This window comes from Lipophrys pholis (genome assembly GCF_963383615.2).
Source record: "Lipophrys pholis genome assembly, chromosome: 19".
NCBI classification, from domain to species: domain Eukaryota; kingdom Metazoa; phylum Chordata; class Actinopteri; order Blenniiformes; family Blenniidae; genus Lipophrys; species Lipophrys pholis.
The window spans coordinates 11166975-11191960 of NC_137647.1; the positions used below are offsets into that span (position 1 = coordinate 11166975).

Here is a 24986-nt window from a genome sequence, read left to right on the forward strand (position 1 = left end):
AAAAAGTGATAAATGCACCCATGTGAAGTGTGTGATTTATGTTCACTTCTCACCGTATGGGATGGTGGAAGACACTGGCTGTGGGCTGCAGGCGTTGCCGCTGGTAACAGACCAAACCGAATAGCCGCCGTCGTTATGAGAACTGACAAATAAGTTTCCCGAACGCTCCCACACAAGGCTCTCCAGCTGCTGCAGTCACAAAGACACACAACTACACATGAGCGTGTGACAAAGCAGCACAATCAAAGCCAAGATTTCTCAAACAATATTAAACTGTCAAAACCAGCCTCTGCAGCTCAATTCTGTGTGCAGAGTATACAGCGAGGACTATCGATCGGCAGCTATTTTTGCTCTTTAACCCTCAGGGGTACCTGTTTGCCCAGGAAGAGCTGGTCAGCGTGTCGAGTGCTCAGATCCCACAGGACCACCAGGCCTCGGCTGTAGCCAATCAGAATCTTCCCCGGCTGCTGAGGATGTTCCTGAAGCGACTCCACCGGCCCCAAAGATTTCCCACACCTGTAATCGTCTGGCAAGCTGGAACAAAACATTCCGCATTATTCCAAAGCCGTGGTCTTACCTGCAATCCTGGAGAGCATAAACTGTCATCATCTCCAGGTCAAAACAAGGTGAGGAAATTTTGTAATAATAAAATTATAATCACACTGACATTTAGCGTCATGATATTCTACCTCTGACATGATGACTAACTAATAAATGGTACAATCCCTTTTAGTGACACCAATTGAGCAAAGCCTTAACTCTTTATAAGATGAGTGTTTATATCGTTTACTCGTATGTCTTCATAGTTGGTCCATGCTAGATTGAGATCAGAATGTTCTCCCATTTATTAAGTCATTGATTTAATTTAATCAAAACTCAAATATAAGTGAAGTATTAAGGTAAACTGCTTGAATTTTGTTTGCATTTGAACTCATGGTATGAAGTGGGAACTAGACAAAAGTACATCAGGTTAAAGGTTCAGTCCCAAATCTTGAGTTGATGATGGGGTGCAAAGATAGTTCAGCGACGACAGAAGGTGTCACAGATACGACTTCATCACCAGTAGAGCAAAACAACCGAGATAAAAAGCTTCGCGCTGAAACAACTCAAAGCAAAATATGTATGAAATAATCTAAACAATCTGTATAAACCAACACAACAGCGGAGGGACCATCACCACCACCACCATCACCACAACAACGGTGAAATCAACAACATGATGGAGCTCAGCTGCTGGAGCTTGTGAGCTAGACATTCCTCTGAGGCAGCAGAGGAATGTGGAGCAGGACACACCCTCGAGATGTTTGAGGATTCCCTCAGCGAAGGACTGGGGAAAAAAGTTTCAGACAAGGAGAAAAACGAAGGAGAAATCCTGGAGAGAGGAAGTGATGAGGGAAAATAAAAATGGGCAGAAGGTAATAGTGGTGATAAAGCAGACTAGCGTGGTTAAAACCACCACACACACACTTCTCACTGCTGTGGCCGGTGCTCACTGAGGAAGATCCTCTTCGGAAGCACAGAGGCAGAAACATTCCCAACAAAGCATTCCATTGTCTCCGTCACTGCGTTCATAAGTATTTTTAGGGAATCCAGCATCCTGCTGCAGAGTCCCAGTGATGAGCCCCTGTCTCTGTTTGTGTACGCACGTGTGTCCCCGTGCACGCTGGACCCTCGGTTGAATCGCTTCCCCAACCGGAACAGCACGTTTTGGCAGCCAGTACAAAGCCTCACTGTCTAAACCCCCACCCCCCCCTCCTGAAGCGCACACACACACAGCCCTTATCAGGGCCCTTGTTAGGCCTCAATTCAACTCTGGTTAATGAGGGGTTTGGCCTACTAGTCTGACAGTCGGAGGAAAAACTCCTCAACCTTGTATGTTTATGTCGTACAGGCCATTTGTAATCATGCAATGTGGTGAATATTTCCATTATAAATCACTTATTTTCATTTCACGCTTTCAATTTGCATTCTGATGCGTCGTTTTGTTTTCATCTAATGCTGAACTCTACTACATCACTACATGCCACACCACTCAACCACTGAGGGGCGAGACTCAAACAAACACTCTGCAACACCGTCAAACAGGCGGATGTTTTCCTCAGTGAAACATATTTGTGACCAGAGCTCATTTTCATTCTTGCCGTTTAGCTAGTTTACTGAAACATTATGAATACATTTGACCAGTCATTTTGCAGTGATCACATACATTTCTACACATATCGTAGTTAAGTGATGAATGTGTACTTAATGACTTTATGTGTACCTCTGTGTGATCTGATCCTGGGGCAGCGTTTGGCTGTCCTTCAGTAAGAGGCAGGGCAACTCCAAGAAGTACACGCCGCCTCCTTCTGTTCCGATACAGAGGAGGTCACATGACTTCAACAGGAGGAGGACAGTCACACGTGTGGCGCTGAGGAAAGGCGAAGAGAAAAAAAGAGATCATTTTCCAAATAATACATTTTCCTTTAAGAGCAGAACAAAGGGGTTATGGTGACAGAAACCGGGTTACAATATTGGGTTCTCCTCTCTAGTATATGAACCACTAATGCAAGTCAAGGTGGTCCTACATCAAGATTCATTGGACCAGGCAAAGGATTTTCAATCCTCTGCTGTGAGATTTTGATGAGATTAGCTGTAGCAAATCTGCTTCATGTGAGTCCAGAGATGGTTCTCTGCATGGTCATTTGAGCTGCTGTTAATTCAGTCTGGATCAAGAAGCCTCGTTGATGTCAGGGTTCAGAGGAGAACAGCCAGAGAATCACAAACTATTTGCAGTCTACTCTCTGAAAACCCTGAAGAAGGTGGAGCATAATAATCCTAGCACATACTTAGTGTCTTAAGTACTTGAAAACATTGTTGTGTACCTGCAGCTCTCAATGCCTGGTCTCCCTGGGAGGCTGTAGTTCCCCACTTCGTTTAGAGATACCACACCCTCTTTCTTCACTCCTCCCAGCTCTCTGGGGGGTCCGGCCACCAGCTCCCACAGGTGAATCGTGTTGTCATCCAACAATGACAGAAGTCGGCCCTGAAGTGAACGCAGACATCGCAACGCGTTACTGATGATGAAAATGGTGACTGAAAAAGGGAAATTCATGAAGAGGCTGGCCTCACCTGACCAGGCAGGAAGTGGAGCTGTGTGACAGCAGTGGTGTCTTTGTGCAGTCCTGTGAACTCCACACCCGGAGCCCCATAGCTGCAAGGATCCCGTCAAGGAAACGCACAAGTCGGCAAAAACACTGACAAGACTACAACACCAGTTAAGCAGGTGTCATGGCAGCGAACCCATGACCTGTGATTCAACTGCATGAGTAAGAGACGGAAACACACAGGCACAGCAGTCCATCATGGAAATGGGATTTTTATTGGGCTTTTTTTTTTTTTTTTTTTTTAAAGACCGTAGACAATTGTACCCATAAAGGGAAAATGAGCATCACTGTTAGTTCCTAGCAGTCTAGACCAACACCATGTTGAAATTCAAACGTTTGCAGGAATCCTTTCTGCAATGGAACATTTCTGAAATCTCAAAAATGTGGATGGGTTAACATGACAACTTATCACTGGTCCCTTGAAAATGATCCATTCAGTCCCTTTTAATCATTTGTCCTGAATGTATGTTTTAGGTTGATGTTCTGCTAAAAGAGCAAACAACTTCACCTCAGAGTTTTCTGGAACTGGGCAACATTTCTTTCCCTTAAATTTTCTCAACTGTCTTCAGACTGCATAATGTGTTGAATGCGTTAAGAGTCTTCCAGTACCAGAGCCACAAAAACAGCCTCAGAACATGATAAAAGCTCCACTGTGCTTTGTTGAAGATTGAGTGTATTTCACAAACGTCCTTGACTTTTTCCAGTGAGCGTCGTCTTTGTTTCATGTTCTGGGAGCCTTTTAACTGTTCTATTACGAACCGGATTAACCTTGCAATTAACTTGTTGCCTTGCAAAGCTTTTTGGGTTTTTTTTGAATAGAGAAACAAAATTACGACAAATCGTAACGATTAGTTATGACAAAAAACTAATTAAATTTTTTTTTTTTTTTTTTTTTTTTTTTTTAAAATCAGAACTCTCCTTATATGAAATGAAATTGCAATCAGACTTCATGCACACAAACCCCTTTTGATGGTGAACATAAAAGGTTGAGCACATGCAAATCCCATTTATTTTTTTGAGAGACTAATTTATTTGTAATCAAAATAATATTTCTGCCTGGTTAGAGGGAAACTTGATTCTATATTTACACGATACAGTTTTTCCTGCAATCATTCATGAATAAATCAACAATCTCTGTTGCCATCAGTTCTGGGCAATACTTGACAAGATTTCCCAAAGATGCCAAAAGACATCCTAGAGCTGGGCGAAATAAAAAAAAATATATAAAAATGGTTTAAACACTGCTGATGGCATTAAAAAATAAATAAAGGAATGTACAAAATTTACATTTTTAAACTGAAACTGCAAGAAAAAGATCAATAAAGTTGCCATCTTCACCTCTACAGTTACTGATGCAGACCTCTGTCCTTCTTGCCAACTTTACCCAGTTTTGCCCTTTAATAATATTCTTTATCACTTTGAACTCCTGCAGCAACACATCAGTGCAGCACCCTGTGCCGAGCATGGTGCTGGCACAATCAGACTCCAGTCATGCTTTGGAAATGTGCACGAACGGTATGGTAACTGGTAAGACAGCTTGTTTAAACGGTGCCAACCACACTGCAGATATTTTTAGGTGTTTGAGTGGTTGTGGCCTTACGGGGAAATAATTCCCTAAAAAGTATAAATTCAGGTGATAAATCTTTTCCCTCCCAATGAAGAGGCAGTATGAAAACATTTGAGACACACCAAGTACCATTCAGCCTCATCAGTCCATTATCAACATGAAACTTCAAAAAGACAAATGCAGAGGTGGAGGAAGACTTTAAAGCATCTCTCCTCCTACAGCACCCTTTTTTTTTAACAACAGACCCATATTTAAACCTCACTAGAAGCCAGTAATTGTGAGCCGTTAACTAGAAGACACATACTGTTTAGGTGTAATGGTAGGGGAGAAATTAGAACGCTATAACAAAGCTCATAGCAATTACCATCCCCAGATGACGCAGATGCCAGAAACCACCACTGTGTATACGTCTGTGTGAGTAATCCACAGCAGTATTCACAGTCCTGCTGTTGTTAGAGTAGTAAATGAAGCCGAGCTGATAAAATAAAGACTACTCTCAAGATCTCCGGCAGCACAGCTCTGCTAAATTGGGCAAAAATTGTGATCCGACATCGACCCAGGAAAAGCACACACTCTTCTCAAAACACAGACACACACTGTCTTATGAGCAACACTGACACACTTTAGCATGCTGATTACATAAGCCTGTAGGAATGTGGATTAAAAATGCAGGAAAATAAAAAGGAAATCTGGGGACGTCTCTTGTTTGGAGATGATTATGCACACGGCTCATTTTCTGTATTCATCCTTTTGTTATAATCAATATTATCCAGTCTTTTTATGTTTTCTCCTCGAAAAAGACAACATATCTTTATTTTTCTCCACATTCAGTTTCACCCCATTACGGAACAACTCGGAAAAAATGTTTTTACTTAGAGTGATGTGATGGAAAGATGAAGTACAGTTACTTTGAGTGTAGATTTTTGATAAAATGACATTTTCTCATCATATTTCCCACTGCCGTCTCAAAGCCTACAATCAGACTAAAGAGAATACGAAGGTCTTGAGGAGATCAACGACCTTTAAGGGAGGTGCAGAGGTACACTCGTCTTTCTTCTCCAAACTTAAATTCCGTCCTACTCCCTCCCAGTGCTGATCCCCAGGAGGCTGAGACGAGTCTTATACTAGCATTCCTGAGTGTTGTCACTTCCCGTGCTTGCGTTTTATTCACTGCACAAACACATGCCTGGGACAGCTGGAGGTGGAGGTGTGAGAGGACCATTAATTTGCAGGTCATGAACTGCCAGTCCAGATAAGGAGAGAGGCTGGAGCACTGGGACACGACACTGATTTCAATTATTTAAGCCATAAATACAAGAAAAAAAAAGGAATCCCTCTGGCGTACTTCACCTGAGAAGTCAACCACTAGCACAGTGCATGTGTTTCAGAAATAAGAGGCATTGAAATACTGTAGCATTGTATTAGCATGTACTATCTTGGCAGGTAGAGTGGAAAATAATACTTAAAGACAACTAAAAATAAACAGTAAATGTTGGGCTTTTCTGCTAATAATAGGGAAAGAATTCAGCTAATAGACAAATGTTTAAATATTCAAGGCCATGAGCCTTAAAGTCACTTTTTCTAAAAAGAACTTACTTCTAAGTCAAATGAAAGACTTACAAAAGGAAATAGATAAAAGTAATAAGCCTGATGAAAAAGTGATTGAAGAGAAGAAACTGAAAACGCTGTATGAATTTGTGATGAAGTTGTGACCGGACGGATTGACAGCACAAACCACTTGTCTTTTTGTTCCAAGACGGCACACATTTAGGCTGGCAGTGCCAAAAAAACAAACCTGTCAGCACATGGAGGAAAAATAGGACCGCTAATGACTATTTAGGACTGCGCTTTGACACTTGACAGGAACCAGGACATCACCCTCTCCGATTTCAAAACGTCAATTTGCACGAGCCTAAATACAACCGTGTGGCAGGCAGGAGAGCAATCACGTTGTAGAAACTTATTAAAACGGAGCGAGGGAGCAAAATGAAAATGATCTCATCGGACAACATTGCTCTTGAAACTTTACCGCCAATAAAGTCTTTTGAACTGAAAAAAAAAATAACTAAAATCCAAACCAAGCGGCCTGATTCGTACACTTCCTGGGATCATTGTGTCGGAGGGCAGCTGGTAGCAGGATTCCCACTGATGTCATGACTTCCTCACCACGGCCAGCTGAAGACAAAAAAGTCTTCATTACAGGTTTGTGAGTCCATCTGAGTAACAGTTCCCTCCCCCCCAGGGCTAAGCTCATTGGCTAATATTAGTCTTATATGTAGTTGAGGGCATGTAAGTGAGCAAACACGTCACCCTTCCCCCCCTCTGCATCCACATCATAACGGTCCTAAAATAGCACGGTTAACTGTAATTGTGACACTTAAAATCCTAACAGGACAGAGACATCCTTGCGAAATTTAGAAAAAGACTCATAGTATTATGTTCTCAAACAAACTATTGGTCAATTTAATAGTTGATCATTTTCTCCAAAGTGTGTGACAATTAAATTTTTTAATTATACGCAACTATCGTAAGTTCAGCTTCACTTTGTTTTATTTTGCTCAAGAGTCACTTTTTGTTGACAAATCTGCACTGAAATGTAGCCCCAGGCAGCACAATCTAATTAGCAATAAATTGATTTTGGACAAAAGCCAAAAAACATCCATCTTCTACACCACCTTATCGCACTTGCAGGGTGTACGGAGCCGAACCTGGCAAGTGATCAGTCCCGCGTAAGCAGAGTGGACTCTGGACAGGTCGCCAGTCCATCACAGGACAAACACACCACATTTACTTGTACACATGTTAGTGAGACTAAAATCAAAGTTGATCGAGACTGTGACTGCATGTATAATCACAGTGAAAACACCTTTCTCATCCTAAAAAGCAATTATTTCTGATGGAGGTTTTCTGTGCAAAAGGGGACTATTTAATAAAAAGAAAAAAAGAAAAAATACAAATGCATATAATTTCCTTAAATCCGTGTGCGACACCGACTTATACAGAGCAGTCTCGATTCCAGCTCAACAGCATGTAAAAACAATGGCCATTGTCATGACCCAGGAGTGATAAACCACCATTGTCCATTGTAGTGGACGGTGATGCCACAGATCAACTGGAAATTGGCCAAAAGAACATATTGCCACTTAACAGAGTTGCAATGATATAAACAATAAATTGATTACACTCCAGTGAATGTATACCAGGATAAAGGCAATAGTCTAATGAGCCAAGCTGTGCATATAAACACACCAGAGAGACTGGAAAAGGAGCCCGAGATGCACAGGAAACCACTTTTTCAAACCAGCAGCTAAAGTAATCTTGTATTGAAGACCTTAAGCTTTCAGCAACCTGTTGAGTGTCTTTAATTGACGACGTGCACGTTCTGACTTTATCATGCAAAGATGCTGCACTGCTCAGAGAACCTGAAACACAAACAATGAGGGCCTACAGTAACTCATAATCACCCTCTCCTTTCGCTCTTGCTCTCGCACACGCACGCACACAAACACACAATTGCCCGGTGATGCAGAGAGAGAGAGAGAGTTAGCAAGGATAAAGCGATTTCACGGTCTGAATACAGACAAACAGAAGGCATTGTCCTCCATGAGCCTACACACCCTCTAATACACACACACTCATGCGCACAAACATGACAGTGGATTGGGGCGGACAGGAAGGAAGGATGAACGACTGGACCAAAGGAGGATTGTACAAGTTGTTCACACTATCAAGCCTGGAAAAGATCAAAAAGTTCTGAAAAAGTTTGCGATGACTTCAGTCGCATTAAGCCGCCTCTGGCCCAAAACTTCAGAAGGCATCATCTGAGAGATGCTGATCCTGTCGCACACAATCACAAACTCTCCAGACGTCTGACAAAAAGCAGTCGACGACAAGACAAGCCAAACAACTCCTCCCACCCACTGGAGAAACAATCCTGTCTCATTTGCATATTGATCCCTCAGCTGGTACCTCGTCCCCTCCCACACTCCCCTCTCAATGTTTTACCTCCCCATGTGCACACTTCATGATGCTGACAAACTCAAACAAGTTGCTGCACAGAATATCAAATCAGAGACAAACTGCTGCTTAGTTACAGGAACATATTGAGAACACATACTCGAGAAAGTAGATTGAATGAATTAAGTCACTGGCATCACCAACGGGTTGAAAAATGGAAGTAAAAAAAAATAAATCCCTTGAAGATTCATTTCCTCCGCAAGAAACCAGTAAATACAGTCTAATCCAAGAACCCATCCAAGACAAACATTGTGAGCATCCAGATATATTCCAATCATGGCTGTCGACTTCCAAATTAATAGTTACTGTGATATATTCAAAAGATCTAGTCTTCTTCAAATTGGTTACATTACTTTATCTGAATAATATTTGCATTTCCACTGCCAATGATGTGGTAGTAGGCAAGTGGATGGACAAAACCGGATACCACTCCCATCAATCCCCGCTTTGCACTTTTGTTCTCCACTTTTTTCGGCTTTAATTCAGCCAAACGCCCCACCTCCCTCAACCTCTCAGCAATCAACTTTGATTTGTCACTTCAGATAAATGTTTTCTTTTTCATGCCTCACATCTCCCATTCAACAACACATAACCACTCCAGCCAACTTGGACGGACCACACACCCTTTATAACGCCACACAGAGCCCTTCAACTTGTTGCCAACTGGGTGAGCGAGTGTGGTTTGTCCATTCATCTGTGCGGGTGCAGGGGTGAGGCGGGGGGCGGCACCGACTGAAGTGAAGGAATGAAGCGAGGGTAAAGACCAAGGAAGCAGAAAAACAAAGGGTGGGTGGGATATTTAAAGGTCCTGCAATTCCTCGGGAGTACTGGTGAGTAGCAAGTTATGCCCAGGGGACCGAGAATATTCAGACATACCAAATAAAGATGAAAAATGACTGAAAAAACAAACGATTCAGGAGCTGATACTTTTGGGTTTAGCAATTCAGACTGGATTATAAAACCCTGAAACCTTTTCAGGCATCTACACGTTGAGAGACTTTGTTTGCCGACTTTTCTTAGATGACAATTTCCTTGTCTACTAAACCAGTGGGTTTTAAGATGAGTAGCAGGGCTCCCTTCTGGACTGCAGAAGAGATCTGGGGGACGCCTTTCCCCACAATGATGCTCCCCTTTTAATATTCGAGTATGAACGTTTAAAAGAAATGAGGGTAGCTGTTACAGAATATAAATAGTGAGGGCGGATTATTTGCTGTAATCTTGCTTTTCAGCAATAAATATTTTTTCATTTTTGAATAGTGCTTCGTGCATCTGTGGGATGAACAGCCCATTTTAACACGTGGGTTGCACACAAATATTGCTCAGATCTTCTCGGAAAGTTGTTTTAAGAAAAGATTAATGTCAACGGAAACAAAGTGACTTCTATCGCCTGCTATTCAAGTAGAGCCATTGTATGGTAGAGAACGTTTGCGTGCCACGATCGTCAACTTATTCCAGGCTGCGTGCAGCACATGAGGAAGACTTCATCAGTAGATGGTGCAGACTAAAGAAATAAGACATGAAATACACTGCAGGAAATTTAACTGTATTATTTTTTGTAATTCTTCACGTTGGCATCCCCTGCAAGACTCGAGAACTCGTTTCACTGCTAAACCAAGCAGGAAAACCGTGTGGTGTGAGAGGCAAAAACATTTTAGATGACAAAGTGAGCAGTGAGAGAAGGCGGTGAGTGGGTGAGAAAAGAAGGAGGGAGGAGGTGAAAGGTAGTAGGAGTGTGAAAGCTTAAATCACTTCTGCTCAACCCACTTGATCTGAACCAAACCACTGAATGCTGGCGTCGACTTTTTTTTTTTCTTTCCCCAACACAAACATTAAAAAAGAAATAAAAATAAAACTTGCATAACACGTAGCAAGGCATGAAAACAAATTAATATGGCCGAGTGAAATCTGGAAATGGTTTACAGGAAATGACAGGAGCCCTGGTACAGTTGTAAAGGAAACGCAGGGCACCAGCAAACACATGAGGAATTTATCATTTTAACCACAACATTTGTTGACTTCGACGCTAAAATAGAGTGTCTGTCGGATTGAGCTGAAACTGCCAGTCATCTCGGATCACCATGAGAGGACATAAAAAGGGATAAAAGAGTTTCGGTTAGTGCACAGTTTGTACACAGTGCGACATTGACAGATTGCATGACTCATGGAGTGAATTCCCGAAATTCAAGAGAATTTCCAACAAGACCGGAATCAAAGTGCAACCCTGTGACATCAGCAAACTATAGCAGACCGGTGACTAGAATACCAAAAACTGTCAACCGAGATGTCCCCACAGACAGACGGTGTGTGTAAATATTAGCTTGTCCTCCGACCGATTCTCAAAACCTCAAGGTCAAAGTTTTGGCGCGATAACGAGCATGCTCGATCATCAAGATACACTTTACTTTTTTGTAGGTTTTTTGTTAACCTAAAAGCAGTATACAAAAGGTTACTATCACAAAAATAAAGCCTTACCAAACCTTTTTACCCTTCAGTGATGCATTTTTAAACCACAACTTTGGTGTCTGGTGTGCTGAGCTGCAGACTTTTAAAACCCTCCAATCTGCAAGCACTTCTCATCCCGGGCACTGGTCGTCTTGGAAACCATTTCAAAAGCTCCCTTTATTAAGACGAGACTCAGCAACAAAGCTCTTACTCACCCAATCTACACAGACGCATGCATGCGCTCCCGCACGCACACACACAACAAGGGAGGGTTAACCCAGGGCAGCGCAACATGCATTCCACGACAAGAGACAGACTCCTCGAGATCGCCTCACCACCCCCACATATGATCTTTGTCCACGCACACACACGAAAACCTCTCCACCACATTGTCCCCCTTCCCTCTGCCGAGCCCCAGCCTGTGGTCGAAGCAGAAACTCTCAGGGTGTAATACGACTCTGCCTTTATAAACACGCAGAGATCGAGAGAAGGAGAAGAGGAAAAAGCAAGTGAGAAACTTGAACGAGAGGCTGAAAGGGAGCCCGTAAGACCCAGAGGAGGAAGATAAATCCTGCCAAGATGGAGAACAGAAGAACTGAACTGAACAAGGACCACAGACTTTGCAGTTTCTTCCCCCTCATCCTTTTGAAATGTGCCAATAAACGTTTTTTTTATTTTGCTCTTACGCACAGTGAGAGAGACCGATGTGGACCGCACATCTGGCACCGCAGACTGGAAGACTGTACTGCAGCGCAGACAGGTATGCTAGCAAGAACGTCTAGGTCAAAGCAAAGTGTTCTCGGCCAGATTATGAAGGGAATGTGAACATACACACACTTTTCTTTTAGATAAGCCCGTCATCGTCCCCCTACGTTTCTTTCTCCTCCTGTGGCTTCGGGTGAATAACAGTAATTCCACATAAACAAACAGTTAATGGAAGTACTCATTTTCTAGGGATTCTCTTATTCAAGAGGACTTTACAATGAAGCAATTTACATTTGGTACCTTTCGAGTTTTTAGGCTGTTAAAAAATTCTAGAAATCCTTGAGATGAGGCAGATTATTAATGAAGCAGCCACGAGACAAACCACTTCCTAACAACCAGTCATCCATATATTCCTGTTCTGTATTCACACTATCCTACTAAGGGTTGCAGAGAGCTGGAGCTGAGCCCAGTCCCAGGAGAGCACAGGGTGAACATGCAAACTCTCCACGTGCAGCCTATAGGTACATTTCTTCATAGAAACACTCCTTGTTCAAACAAATCAGCTTTGAGTGATAACCTTAACCCATATCATAGGAGTAGTCGCACACTTTTCAATTAACTACAAATTAGGAGCAAGCAAAGTAACAAACTCATATCAGCAGGTCTTATGTATTCAGAAATTTTCTTCTTCACGTATTGTGTCAGATTTCTATTACTACATTATTTCATACAACTTCCTACTACAACACCGGCTTGTACAGGGTGAGAAGTGACCTTCAGAGTGTCCAGCTCTTGCAGGTGTAGCTGTGTGGTGGAGTTATTTCACCTCCCCCTCCGTCTCTTCCGCACTCCCTTGTCTTCAGTGCCACCGTTTATCTCCATCCCCTCCCCTCCTCGGTTTCTCCTCTATCCATTCCCCTCTGGGATACGAGTGCCTGGTACCGCCAGTCTCCCTCTCCCTCTCTGAAAACCACATCTCAAAGAGTTGATTCTTCAGTTTATTGCCTCTGCACACACAACACACAACCAGCAGCCTCTCTTCACACCCCAAGTAAATGTGTTAAATAACCATATGCAGTGGCGAGGAGCTTGCATTCAGATCAACGGCATGTCTGAGGGGAAAAAGCCGGTGAACATGGGCTCCACCGCAGGACACGCACTCTCATAAGAAGCATGCGAGACAAACATGTAATATGTGAGGCAGCCGGGCAAAACAGCTTTTACTCGAGAGATAAACTATCCAAGATGCCAGTGTCTTTGTCACAGGTTTTGATGAAACCTCAGCTCCGAGTCAACCTCCTCACGATAACACAGCAGCTGACCTCCACACTGCAAACACGGCTGTAATCACGCCACAGCCAGCCGATAACAGACCTCAGCAGCGTGTCACAGCAGACGTGCCAAGCAGACGCTGCTTGAGCCTCCGAGTTGCTGGAATTTCTGACACAACCAACACCCTTGATCAAATTATGGTTTTGTTGCAATGCATCACCCAAACCTAAGCAATACTTACTTGCAGTCTAGCTTCACTCAATGTTTCCAGCTCATCCCCGGGTTACTCCAACAAGATGAACCGTGCACACCCACAGTCTGGGTTGGGGGTTAGATTCCCACCGACCGCATGCCCAAGATATGCATTTATGGGTTTTTTTCAGGCCTCCAAATTATGTTGTGATGATGTTTGGTTTCAGTCTTGTGCTTTTCCATATCTCGAAGATGACAGGCCTATTGGCTACAGTGACATTTCAATCAGTGAGGCAGGAAATCAAGAGACCAGCACATCTCACAGGTGTTAAACTCAGCTGAAAACATGATCTACATGGATAGAGATCACACTATTGGTGAAATACTAGCTGTTTGAGAAAAGCTACGCTCAAAAACATTGGCCAAACAACTTTTAATTGTTGTCATTTATTGCAGCAAATACTCCTGCTATCCGTTTTTATCAAAATGCCAAGTGAACGATGTGTGTGCATGGCTACTCCTAGTCCTTGAAATAGCATTCTTATTATATAGAGGAGAGTATTTGTTTACAACCTGCTGCTTCCCATGCTACATTCTTCTCTAGTAATTACCTCAAACATGCTGACGTGTGGAAAGAATGTTGTGAAGTACAGAAGCAATTGCCACAAGTAACAAAACAAAGCTCAGTGAAGCACATTTCTGTCTAATAATGCCAGTTTGGTTTGGTAGAGGAAGACCGATCACTCTTCACATTCGAGCTACAGACAGTGCAACTACCCACAGAGACACATCGCGCGAGCACGCACGCACGCACACACAATACAGCAGCGCACAGTTCCACGTTATATAAACGGCTCTTCTGCAATCACGACTGATCAGGATTTCCTCTGCATTCATAAACACTATGAGGAGCCACTAGAAAGCCAACAGTACTGCAGAGAAATCAGCCAATACCGAGCACGACTCAAAAGCTGGCAGGTCTCAGCCCTTGTGACAAGGTGAAGAGCTCGGCAATCCGGGAGGAACTCAAAATTAGGCTGCGTCTCCTCCAAACTAAGAGGAGCCACTTGAGGTGGTTCAGGCATGTGATTGAGACGCTTCCTGACGGCCTCAGGCTTGAAGTGTACCACACAGGGCCAAGAGACCCTGAGGGCAGCTCAGGGTCCATTGGCAAAATTACATATGATCCCTTCTCAGGTGGGACATGGAGAGGATGAGGTTCCATCAGGTGAGATGGAGGAACAGGGGTGGGGGGTGGGTGGGGATGATCTGTGTAAAGGCAATTCTTTTAATAGATTGCTAGTAAAAAGTGAGTAGCCTTCAAAACCGTTTGATCAAATGAGCCTTATGGAGTCAGGAAACAAGGTTTTTTTTTGACAAAAACACAGCTGAAGACAGTAGTCTATAGGTGCACTGCTGAGACGAGGAAAAGACGTAATCCGTGTTTTTATGGCGAGGTATCCACACCATTATGTGATGCCAGCTGATTTTGGGCGAAGGCAGGGTACACTTGGACAGGTCGCCAGTTCATCTTAGGGCAAGCATGGAGACATGGAGCCACACACACACCTATTAATGTCAAATGTATTTTTGGCTTTGAGTGAAAACTCACAATGCAACACAGCAGCATGTAAACTCCATACAGAAAGGCCCCTCTGACCCAAACCAAAGTCAAACATGGGACATTCTTGCCAAGAGGTAAGAGTGCTAACCACTACTCCACTGTACTGCCACAGAAACACTCTAATACACTACTACACAGTAATACAGCTGTCACGCATCCATTAAGTGCCCTGTAATGTTTGTGGTCTGCTTTATTCTTGACGCGTGTAACTTTTTAATCTATTTCTTGACCCCAACTTCACTTTCAAGAGAAATGGTGCCAATTTATATAGGTTAGAAAGAAAAATGCTTTTGTACATTGACGTTTTCTCAAAATTGCTTTGGTCCGGCGAGTCTTATTTTGCTGAAGTATATATGGAAAAAAAAACAAAAAAAACAATCTGTATGAAGTTTAAAAGTCTATTTACTGCAGAACGATCTTTAGAAAATTGAATTTTGAACTTTTGCTAGTTGCCATGCTCCACTCAAACAGCTGACACCTCAAAAACAACAGCTGTCAGATGTAAAAGCTCACCAGATGACAAAGGATACATTTTGATGGCTCCTGACTTTGTGCCGATGGCCATGAGCTGCAGCTTGGGGTCAAAGGCCAAAGCACTGGGCTGATGGGGGAACCCATGCTCCACGGTCTAAGAGGGGGAAAGGAAGTCAGAGGAAAAGAGTGTGAAAGACACACAGCAGAGACAAAGATGAGAGAAACAAGACAAATACCCATATTTATTTTTCAGACATCCTTCCCTAAAAATACACCCAGTTGCTGTTTGTGTTTCTGCCTGTCAGACTGTGTCGTCAGCGAGGCGTCTAGAAGGGAGGACTCCTTTAATAAAGTTAGAGGAAAGTTTTTTTTAAAAAGCACTGATGGCAGCAGCTCTGCTTTATTGCATTGCTTTGCAGGCCTTGTAAAATGGGATTAACATAAATTTCGAGCTTTTTCTCCAGCCCATGTCAGGAGATGGCGAGACAGCTGGGAAAGCATACATCTACAGAGAGAGAGAGATACCGGGACGCAGCGTAAGAGAGGCGACGAGGGTCCTTCAAGTTTTGTGCATCCGTTATAAGCGACTGTCAAAAAATAGGTTGAGGCTGAAATTCAAATTTGAAGTACACCATTAACCATTTCCACCTCTAAAGTGTCAGTATGATTACACACACACAGTCACATCAAAGTAACCCTCCTGTGGAGAGACCACCTCTGCGACCGTTGTGGCAGCTGGTGCCAAACCCTTAAAATGTGTGTGTGGTGTTGCAGCTAAACAAACACTTGATGGACTTTAGACATACTACACAACACCATCAAAGTGTCTCACCACCTGCACGCTAGTCTAGAAGCATTTGCTTAGTGGCCCATTGTTCATTTTGCTTTGTTTGACCAACAGTTCAAAGAACTTACCAACATAACTGGTACAGAAAGGCTTCTAATGTCAAAGGCAGGAATAAAGCAAACCAAGGCTTCTGAGAACTTGTAATAATTATTCATTCTTTTAGGGTCGTGGAGCGCCGGGTAACTGCGGTTGAAGGCAGGATACACTCTGGACAGGTCGCAAAGTTTGAGAGGACACACAGTCACACTAATGCACCTACGAGCAATTCAGAGTCACCAATTAACCTCAAATGCCTGTTTGTAGACCGTGTAAGGAAACCAAAGTAGTTGTAGAAAACTCCTTAATGAGAACATTCAAACCCCATAGCCTGGACTCAAATCAGGCATTACTCACTTTGAAATAAGAGAGCAAACCACTAAAGCACCAGGCCGAAGGATGAAATCTTCTACATGTAAATTAGTTTGAATTAGGAAAAGCAAAGCATGAAAGGAGTGATCATTTCACAACTCATGAGAAATCTCAGTCATGCAACTCAAGACATCTGGGAGCTGCACAAGTCACATTAATTGAACACATAGTGACTGTTAACAGTACAATAGAAAATGTAACAAGCAATGAGTATTTGTAACAGTTATGTAACAAGAAGTTCTTATCCAATTCAAAAAACGTGTTTTATTGGTTTGTTTATTGAAATGAGGGAGTCGATTTTACTTTCCAGAACTCCACACTTACTGTATGACTTTTGTATTATTTCATCAACTGTGCACTGCAGACTAACCACAGAGGTAAAGACTTCCTGTCATCTGTGCTATAATTAAGACTTGCATTAGCTGTGCAAGGGCACTTGGATCTCTAAAGCCCAGCCTGCATGTCTGTTTGGATAAAAAGATTTACAAGATCAAGACACACCTGAGATTTACACACATGTGCTCATCGGCTATAGGTATTTAAAAACAAAATGCCACCAAAAAGTACATTAGTTCTGCAACACGCCTAAGTGAGCCTGTCATCTGCTGCGCATGATAAATCAAGACTTTCAACATCAGAAGGTTTAGACAGCCAAGCTCAGTGGGACACTTTGTGAGTGACACAGCAAACACAAGCATGGCCTCATCTGACCTGCAAAAGTTCAAGGCCAAACACTGCTCAGATGGTTTGTCTTTGCACAGTAGTCTAAACAAAAGTAGCTGTAGAACATTCAAAAAAGATGAGCGACAGCTGATATCCACACATATCAATATATTTAACAGACTGGACAAAGGAGTGCTGCAGATTCCTGTAGGGCCCCGAAACAGTTTATCAAAAAGTGTGACAAAACGCACCTCACTGAAATGAGTGCAGCTTGTTAATAGATCAGAACACTGATTTAAAGTCATTTTGATGGCGTGCCAGAGTTGAGGAGCATGAAATCTGACACTTGCAGTTTCACAAAAACACCATGAAAACTGTAATGATGAAGAAAGAAGCAGAAAAGCACCTTGGAATGCAGCTTGTCAGAGTGGAATGAGTTAAAGCTGCCATCCCCACCAACATATAATATATGGGCCACTAATTATCCCCACGAAGCATCAAACTGCTGGAACAGTGAGCTTGTCAGCAGAATCTCGTTAATCTGAAGCTTGATAATCCCCAACACGCAGATAATCTGGTGTTGATAGCCAATTACAACAACATTTACTTAGCGGAGAGAAGTTTCCTGCTCGTTGCAGGGCCCGGGCGAAGTGAGAGACAATTAACACGCCGTGAAAACAACTGAACCCCCCGAGCAGGCGTCAACAAAGCGGACTGCACGTCCCGAGTCCATCCTGCACAACAAACCATCTGCAGCACTTCGGAGCCAATTCATCCCGCTGTCTGCAGCAGGGGCGGCCCGGGGGGAGGCTGCGGGCTGCCCCGCTCCAAACCCGGTCCCGTCCGGGGGAGAAAGCTTTAGTTTTTGGGGAGGAAATGTCTCCGTCTCTGTCTCCCTCCCTCCCTCCCGCTCCTCTTGTCCCGTTACTTTACCTTGTTGAAGGCGAAAAGCTCTTGTTTTATCTTCTCTCTCTGCGGGTCGGTGCCCTGTCGACGGAACCTAAACTTCATCATCTTGAAGCCGGGCGGGGGGAGGAGGCAGGGCCGGGGGAACACGGAGAGGAGGACCCGGGGAGAACGGCTGCAGGAGGCGGCTCAGCTCGGCGATGCTAAGCTAGCTAACGGACTAGCCCATGCAGGCTGAGAAGTGGGGCGACGACGCTGCTGCTGCTCCGGCTCCAGCTGCTGCGGCGGCTCTCTCCTCCCTCCTCTCTCTCTTGGTGCTGTTTAGGTCGCGGTGGGTTTGACCACAGCCCCCCCGCCCCCCGGTTCACGCGGACCCCGTTATTGTTAACCAATGAGGGCCGACGAATCTGCGAGCAATTACACAGGAACGCCCACACAGCCAAGCGCTTCCCGGGCGGTGCTCGATTTGTATCGCGGGGCTTACCGTAAGGGCGTCGCTATGACAGACGCCAGTACCTGACTCCGGACGGCACGTTTTCTACAACAAATGAAGCGAACCAATCGTAATGTACTACTTTGAGTTAACAAAGCAGTAAACTTGTTCACCTTCACAAAAGTGATAAAAACCATGATAACTTTAGTGAAAGAATTTGATTACATCTGTTTTCATGGAAAAATATACACATATTCTAAATACTTACTATAACACTGCAAAATTCTGTTGTGATCAGAATATTCTTAAACTTCTGATGTAAAACATAAGAATTTCCCTTGGGTATCAATAAAGCATTTATATTCTAATCTATTCTAATCTATTCTAATCTATTCTATTCTATTCTATTCTATTCTATTCACCAGAAAGACTTCAGTGAAGTATATGGACTTGTTTCAGACTGTCTCATGAAATACATGGCACACAAATTAGATTGCTCCACTTGCAGCAGGTGTTTGTACATATATTTGAGCCCCCAAATCCATTGAGATACCAAGAAACAAATGCTGGGAATGAAAAACAATGTATCAAACAAATAGGATCTTTAATTGTGGGATTGTATTAGATGAAGTCATATAAGTCATAAAAGAAATGCAGTGCAACAACCATGTCAAAAACATGTCAATTATGTTTATTTTTCTAAAATATTTCAGGTTTATCTATTTTTATTACATAGTTGAAATGGACGTATTCAGTATTTTGTCTGATGTGCTTCTAATGTAACATTCTCTATAATATTCACCAGTTCACTTGTCCTGAGTTTATAAAAATGAGCTCTCAATGAAATCGCCTAAGTCGTACTCCAGTTTTCATTATTCTATAAACTTTAATGCCCATCATTATGAACATGCTTGTATGTACAACAACTATATACAATGTATAAATAATTCATATAGTGCAAACTGTTTGGAAATGTGGCTTAAAACATAATGTGCCAAAACAGGCTTCCTCAAATGTGTTTTTTTTTTCATCAGGACTTTGCCCTTGATTTTATGGCAAAGAGAAAAATGATAAAGTTATTTAAATCTGTAGCTGCCTTTGGTTATTTAAATGCAAATATTTATTTAAAATAAAAGGGGAAAACAGTTTTAACAAATTATTTGAGCTACTCTTGCATGCAGGCTCACTTAACAGTAAAAATAGTTAGAGGAGTAGAATTGCTTTTTATAGTCTGTACTGCAGTTGATTATCTTCAAAGCAATTGGTGAAGGCACATCAGGGTGTCTTTCAAATGATCATTGCTATATAATTTAAATAAAAAAAACACTTTATACTCTTGAGAAACATGGGACTTCTGATTGGTGAGACATTAACTGTATTATTCTCTATGCAGACATGGACCAGATCTAAAAAAAACTATCAAAATAATAAGAGTAATGAGGAAGACAAGTTTTTCATTTGACATGCCAAATGATTAATCAAGGAAATAATGAAATTGATATATTACTAATGAAAACTATTTCAATAAATGGCTCGAGCCACATTTAAAAAGATCTGTCTTCAATGTCATCACTATACATTACCACTTTTCATAAACATCACTTTTAAGTATCAAAAAACTGTATTTCAAAAATAGAGGTAGATACAGTACATTCATGTAGCACAAACTGCCATTTTGATATGAATAGTTCTACATCTGTGCTATAGCAGGGTGATTTCACTTGGCGGTAACGTGAGTCTTTTCTCTCTCGCTGACAGCATGTTCTCCATGTGCATGGCAATGACTCGGCAAAGCTCCAGGCCCTGAAACAAAACACAAAAGCACAGACACTACTTGATAAGGCCTTCCTCTCTACATCTACTGTATGTTACACACACACACACACACACACACACACACACACACACACACACACACACACACACACACACACACACACACACACACCTGCTCTAGCTGCAGCTGAGTGATGCGTTGGTTAAGCAGGTCTCCTATCATGATCTCCACGTAGGGGTAACTGGAGCCTGATGTTGGTCTCTGGGTACGAGTTGACTGGACCTCTTTCAGAGGGAAACGCACCATGGTCTCCTAATCAATTAAATACAAACATGGTTACAAATGATTATATCACATGGATGCACGACACACACAATCAGCACTGATCACTGTTTGAAATAAAATAAATACAATTTCAAAGAGATAGTTTTAACAATATATTTTCCGTGTGTTTTGCACAACATTCAGATACTGAAACGATGAACGAGACAGTGGAAACACCCAGCAGAGGGAGCTAATTGCTTTTTAGATCATTTCTATTTATAAACAGAATAAATGGGAACCGCCATTTTTTTTTTAAATAATTAAACTAACCAGGTGCTTAGTCATATTTTACCCACTGGTCTCATTCAGAATCCCACAGAAGCCATTGTGAGTGTGTGTCCTTCACATACATGAGTGTCCTTGTTGAGGAAGTGAAGTCCATTCAAATTGACAGACAGGATGCACGGAGCGTGGATGGAGGCAGAGCTCGAACTTTGGATGTAGAAGAATGAGGAGCCAAACATAGGGAAGGCACTGACCAGGCCTACAGAAAAACACACCATTTTACTTGTTTGAAGACATTTAGGAAATTATTTTGTCTGTGAGCTCTCAGAGTATGTGGTTTTGTTTAAATATTTTATAAATACTGAGACAGTTGCTGTTTTACCGAGGAACTGTGCGCGGGCCTGGTGCGGGTTTAAGGGCTGGACCTGCTGCATGTGTTGAGTCGTCATATTCAACCACTGCTGAGAACCCTGTTTGCTGTAGAACTGTGGAGGGACACACTCCTGCACCTCTCGGCTAAACACATACACACACACACACAGGGAGAGAGAGAGAGAGAGAGAGAGAGAGAGAGAGAGAGAGAGAGAGAGAGAGAGAGAGAGAGAGAGAGAGAGAGAGAGAGAAGAGCGAAACACAGTAATCAGTATCATATATGTTGGGTTCACATTGTGAGCAATAGTTTAGTATAGATTTACAAGGTGGGCAGGTAGATGGTGTCCTTGGCACGGTGCTGTAAGGCAGCCAGCCTGGCAAGCTGCTGTTGATGCTGCTCGCTGGCCTTACCCTGAGGAACCACACTCAGCAAAGCTTTTAGGTAGTCTGGCAATACCTGGAGAATTGACAAGGGACAAATAAAGTAACTGCGAGAATATGAATGATCATCTCTGGAACCACCAGAGCTGTATCAAAAAACAATCCTATAAATTAGGATATAGGTTGCCAACCTGGTTATAGTGCATGGTGACATAGAGTTCATTGTCAAGTTTGAGAGCCAGGCTCCATATGACTCTTCTGAACCAAAGACTGTAGTTGGCGTCCACCGGCTCTGCCTCGGTAGCAATGTCCAGGATGTACTCACGCTTGTTCAGAGGCCTTACATTCTGACCTACACACACACACAATGATCCAGTTGGTTTAAGTATGTTATCTACTTTCACAGCACGCTGTTGTAAAAGCATATGTTAGCATTTTAAGGTTCCAGTGCAAGAGGATGCCTGTTACCTTTATGTGTGACCAGAAAGACAGCATATTCATCCAGTGCCTCCTCCCTCTGTAGCCCCATCTCATAACAGAGCTCCTCAATAGCATCCAAAGCAACCTAAAATGAATGAAAACTCAGCATTATTGTTTTATGTACGGCATCTCCTGTCAGCCCCTCGCCACATACTGTAGGTGTTGCTCGATCTAGAAAAGGTTTATCTTTTTTGGGTTTTCTCCATTTTTCTGCAGAGCTAATAGTGCTGTTTCACTACATGACTGTGCCTAAGTGTGAGCTACTTACGGAGCAAGTCTTGATTTTCAAGTGCCGTTCGATCCCACCTGGAAGCAGGAACAGCTGTCTTTTGGAGCTCCGTCCGGCCTGCAAGCAAACAACCAATCAGAAGGAAACGTCAGATGAATGGACTGGAGTGAAGCGTGTGCGGCTGTTACTGAGGCGAGCTTAAGCAGCTGCTTAACAAAGACACATTTGGGGATGACGAATGGCACAGCTGTACAACCGTCAGTATCACAGTACTTGAATTAGCAAGAGATATTTCTTAACATCCAAAAATCCTAGAGGTGAACTCTTTAAAGGTGTGTATACGCATACCTCAGAGACATTATATAAGGGGATGAATCTGGTACTTGCCAGCATCGCTTTGAGCTCCATGCTGTTGGGATACTGAATACGTCCGCCATATTGAAATGTCCTCCTCAGATTTTGTTCACAGGCCTTGGCAATACCTGTCAGTTAAAAAAGATAAACACATTGGTAGCAATGGACGGATTAAAGGTCAAGTGTTAATTTGATGATCTACCCTGGTACTGCTGCCCAGGACTGGCACAGGCATCCTGAAGAAACACCAGCAGAAATGGCTTCATAACGTCGGAACAGCGATGGAAAGCTGTCAGGATGTACATCAATCTCCATCCTCTCTGACAACTGTCCCTGCAGATAATACACACAACGATATATGGAGTCCTCCCAGTAGACATGCCGCGAGTTCCGCTCTAGTTAGCAGTGAAAGTCTTACGGTTTGGAGCTGGTGTTGGTAGTGACTTGCTTCATCACTTGGCAGTAGGCTTCATCCTTCATCAGGCCATGATCGCCACTTAACTGTATTTATGAGTTGCATGCATGAAGAGAAAACCCAATAATATGAATGCATAGACGTCCATTAAGTATCTGTTAAAAACACGCAGGTAAGTTGTGTCTGTGTACCTTTAATATTGTGGTAACCAGGTCCTGTTCAGTCTGGCCTTTCAGCGGGAAATCTCCCATGAACTTCATTATGGCTGCATCAAAAACATAAAGGTAATACACATGTCATTTAGGTGTAATCACAACCTGTAAGAACATTCTGCTGCAGAATGATAGATCATTCAGTATCAGCAGCTCCGTGCTTTTTCTGTATTCTTGCCTATGAAAATGTCAACTGCCACTCTGTTCATCCCATTGTCCGAGAAGTCAATTAGGGACTCTTGGATTGGAGACTGAAAAACAAAACAAAAAACACAAAAACATAATGGGAGAAAATTTTGTTTGAACTTTTTGATCAATCTTAGAAAATCCAACTTTGAAAAGTGCAAATTCATTTCTAATATCAAGTCGGTTGATGGCACATCTTTTATAGAACATGTATGGTGAGTGAATACATATTAAGCAGAGATAATTTAAGACGTTTTGTTTTTGTAAGGACTGTCTGTACCATTTTTCTGTGGGACCACAGAAAAGCTGTGGTTCTTTGAAAACAAGTAAAGATGTAAAGTAACTATTTGTAGAAAACCATCGGCCTGAACGATAAGGTGCATTGAAACAAGTCAGATAGTCAGATCGACTGTGTAGACCCACCCAGTCGGATGCTGACTGTACACGTTAGTTTTTAGGTACCGTATATTCCTGGGACTTATTACCCAACAAACAACAAGCTTGCCGAGGCTGCAACAGACAGAAATTTATTCTGCGCTCCGTAAGATAAAATGACTCTTTGTCCCAAAGGAGTCTGGAAAATATTCTGAATAAATCCTATACTTAAATGAAGATCTACTTTAGGTGGCTGTAAGCTATGCTGCTCTGTCTGTGTTCCAAACCAAAGCCCATAGGTGAAATTAGCAATTTATCTTTCTTCGCTTTGCGGAACCTGAGAGCTGGTGATTTACAGCCGCTGTCATCTGTTCGCTGAATCTATTTTGTGACCTGGGAGTACTTAATGGGTCGTTTCCAGCAGACTAAAATCAGCAAAATCAACACAAACTGGCAGATCCAAGGCAGTGTTAGAGGAGAAACATGACGACGCCTGTATGAGGATGCTGAGACTTTGAAGATGTACGCACAAAAAAGATGATTGAGAAAGTCTTAATTATTTTGACAGATATTGTGATTTGATTCACGATTTTTCCTTTTTATTAAAACTACGCTAATGTTTATTTCATGAGAAATGTCGCCAATATACTCTCAAAGACTTAATGCAGTGGTGAGAGCCTCGTCTTTAAGTATTAAGATGGTGAGGATTTATTCCCTCTGCTTCTCTGTCCAATTCCACATAAAAAATGTGATTAAAGGGGAAGTCATGAAGGATTATATTCAAAATCTGCCAGAAGAGCTGAGCCGTCTCTAATGCTCTGTATTTTGTTGTTTACAAAGTGACATCTGATATTTTCGAATGCGAAAGTGTATTCCTTGTCCAACCTACGCTAAAGAATTGAAAAGAGACTTTAAAAACAACTTCTGCTGCCTGGCAAAATATGTTGATTTTTGATATTG

The 24986-nt window shown here is 42.5% G+C and overlaps 2 protein-coding genes across 3 annotated transcripts in view; both read right to left on the minus strand.

Moving 5' to 3' along the window:
• Positions 1-18494, minus strand: part of llgl1 (LLGL scribble cell polarity complex component 1) — a 28467-nt gene extending 9973 nt beyond the window's left edge. For both annotated transcript variants that reach the window (XM_080487537.1, XM_080487538.1), the window contains exons 1-7: positions 18291-18494; positions 15496-15593; positions 3112-3193; positions 2865-3025; positions 2264-2410; positions 372-534; positions 54-189 (exon numbers count right to left, since the gene is read on the minus strand). In XM_080487537.1, coding sequence (XP_080343663.1) covers positions 54-189; positions 372-534; positions 2264-2410; positions 2865-3025; positions 3112-3193; positions 15496-15593; positions 18291-18371 — 868 coding nt within the window. In that variant the 5' untranslated portion in view covers positions 18372-18494. The remainder of the gene's footprint in view (positions 1-53; positions 190-371; positions 535-2263; positions 2411-2864; positions 3026-3111; positions 3194-15495; positions 15594-18290) is intronic.
• A 1903-nt stretch (positions 18495-20397) lies between these two features.
• The window catches only part of myo15aa (myosin XVAa), a gene marked incomplete at both ends in the record, with an annotated part of 35307 nt that continues 30718 nt past the window's right edge, over positions 20398-24986 (minus strand). Inside the window, 13 exons of the mRNA XM_080487231.1 lie at positions 20398-20499; positions 20645-20785; positions 21148-21281; positions 21405-21538; positions 21718-21851; positions 21967-22127; positions 22244-22340; positions 22524-22601; positions 22872-22966; positions 23041-23171; positions 23257-23339; positions 23445-23518; positions 23644-23716. Coding sequence (XP_080343357.1) covers positions 20398-20499; positions 20645-20785; positions 21148-21281; positions 21405-21538; positions 21718-21851; positions 21967-22127; positions 22244-22340; positions 22524-22601; positions 22872-22966; positions 23041-23171; positions 23257-23339; positions 23445-23518; positions 23644-23716 — 1437 coding nt within the window. The remainder of the gene's footprint in view (positions 20500-20644; positions 20786-21147; positions 21282-21404; positions 21539-21717; positions 21852-21966; positions 22128-22243; positions 22341-22523; positions 22602-22871; positions 22967-23040; positions 23172-23256; positions 23340-23444; positions 23519-23643; positions 23717-24986) is intronic.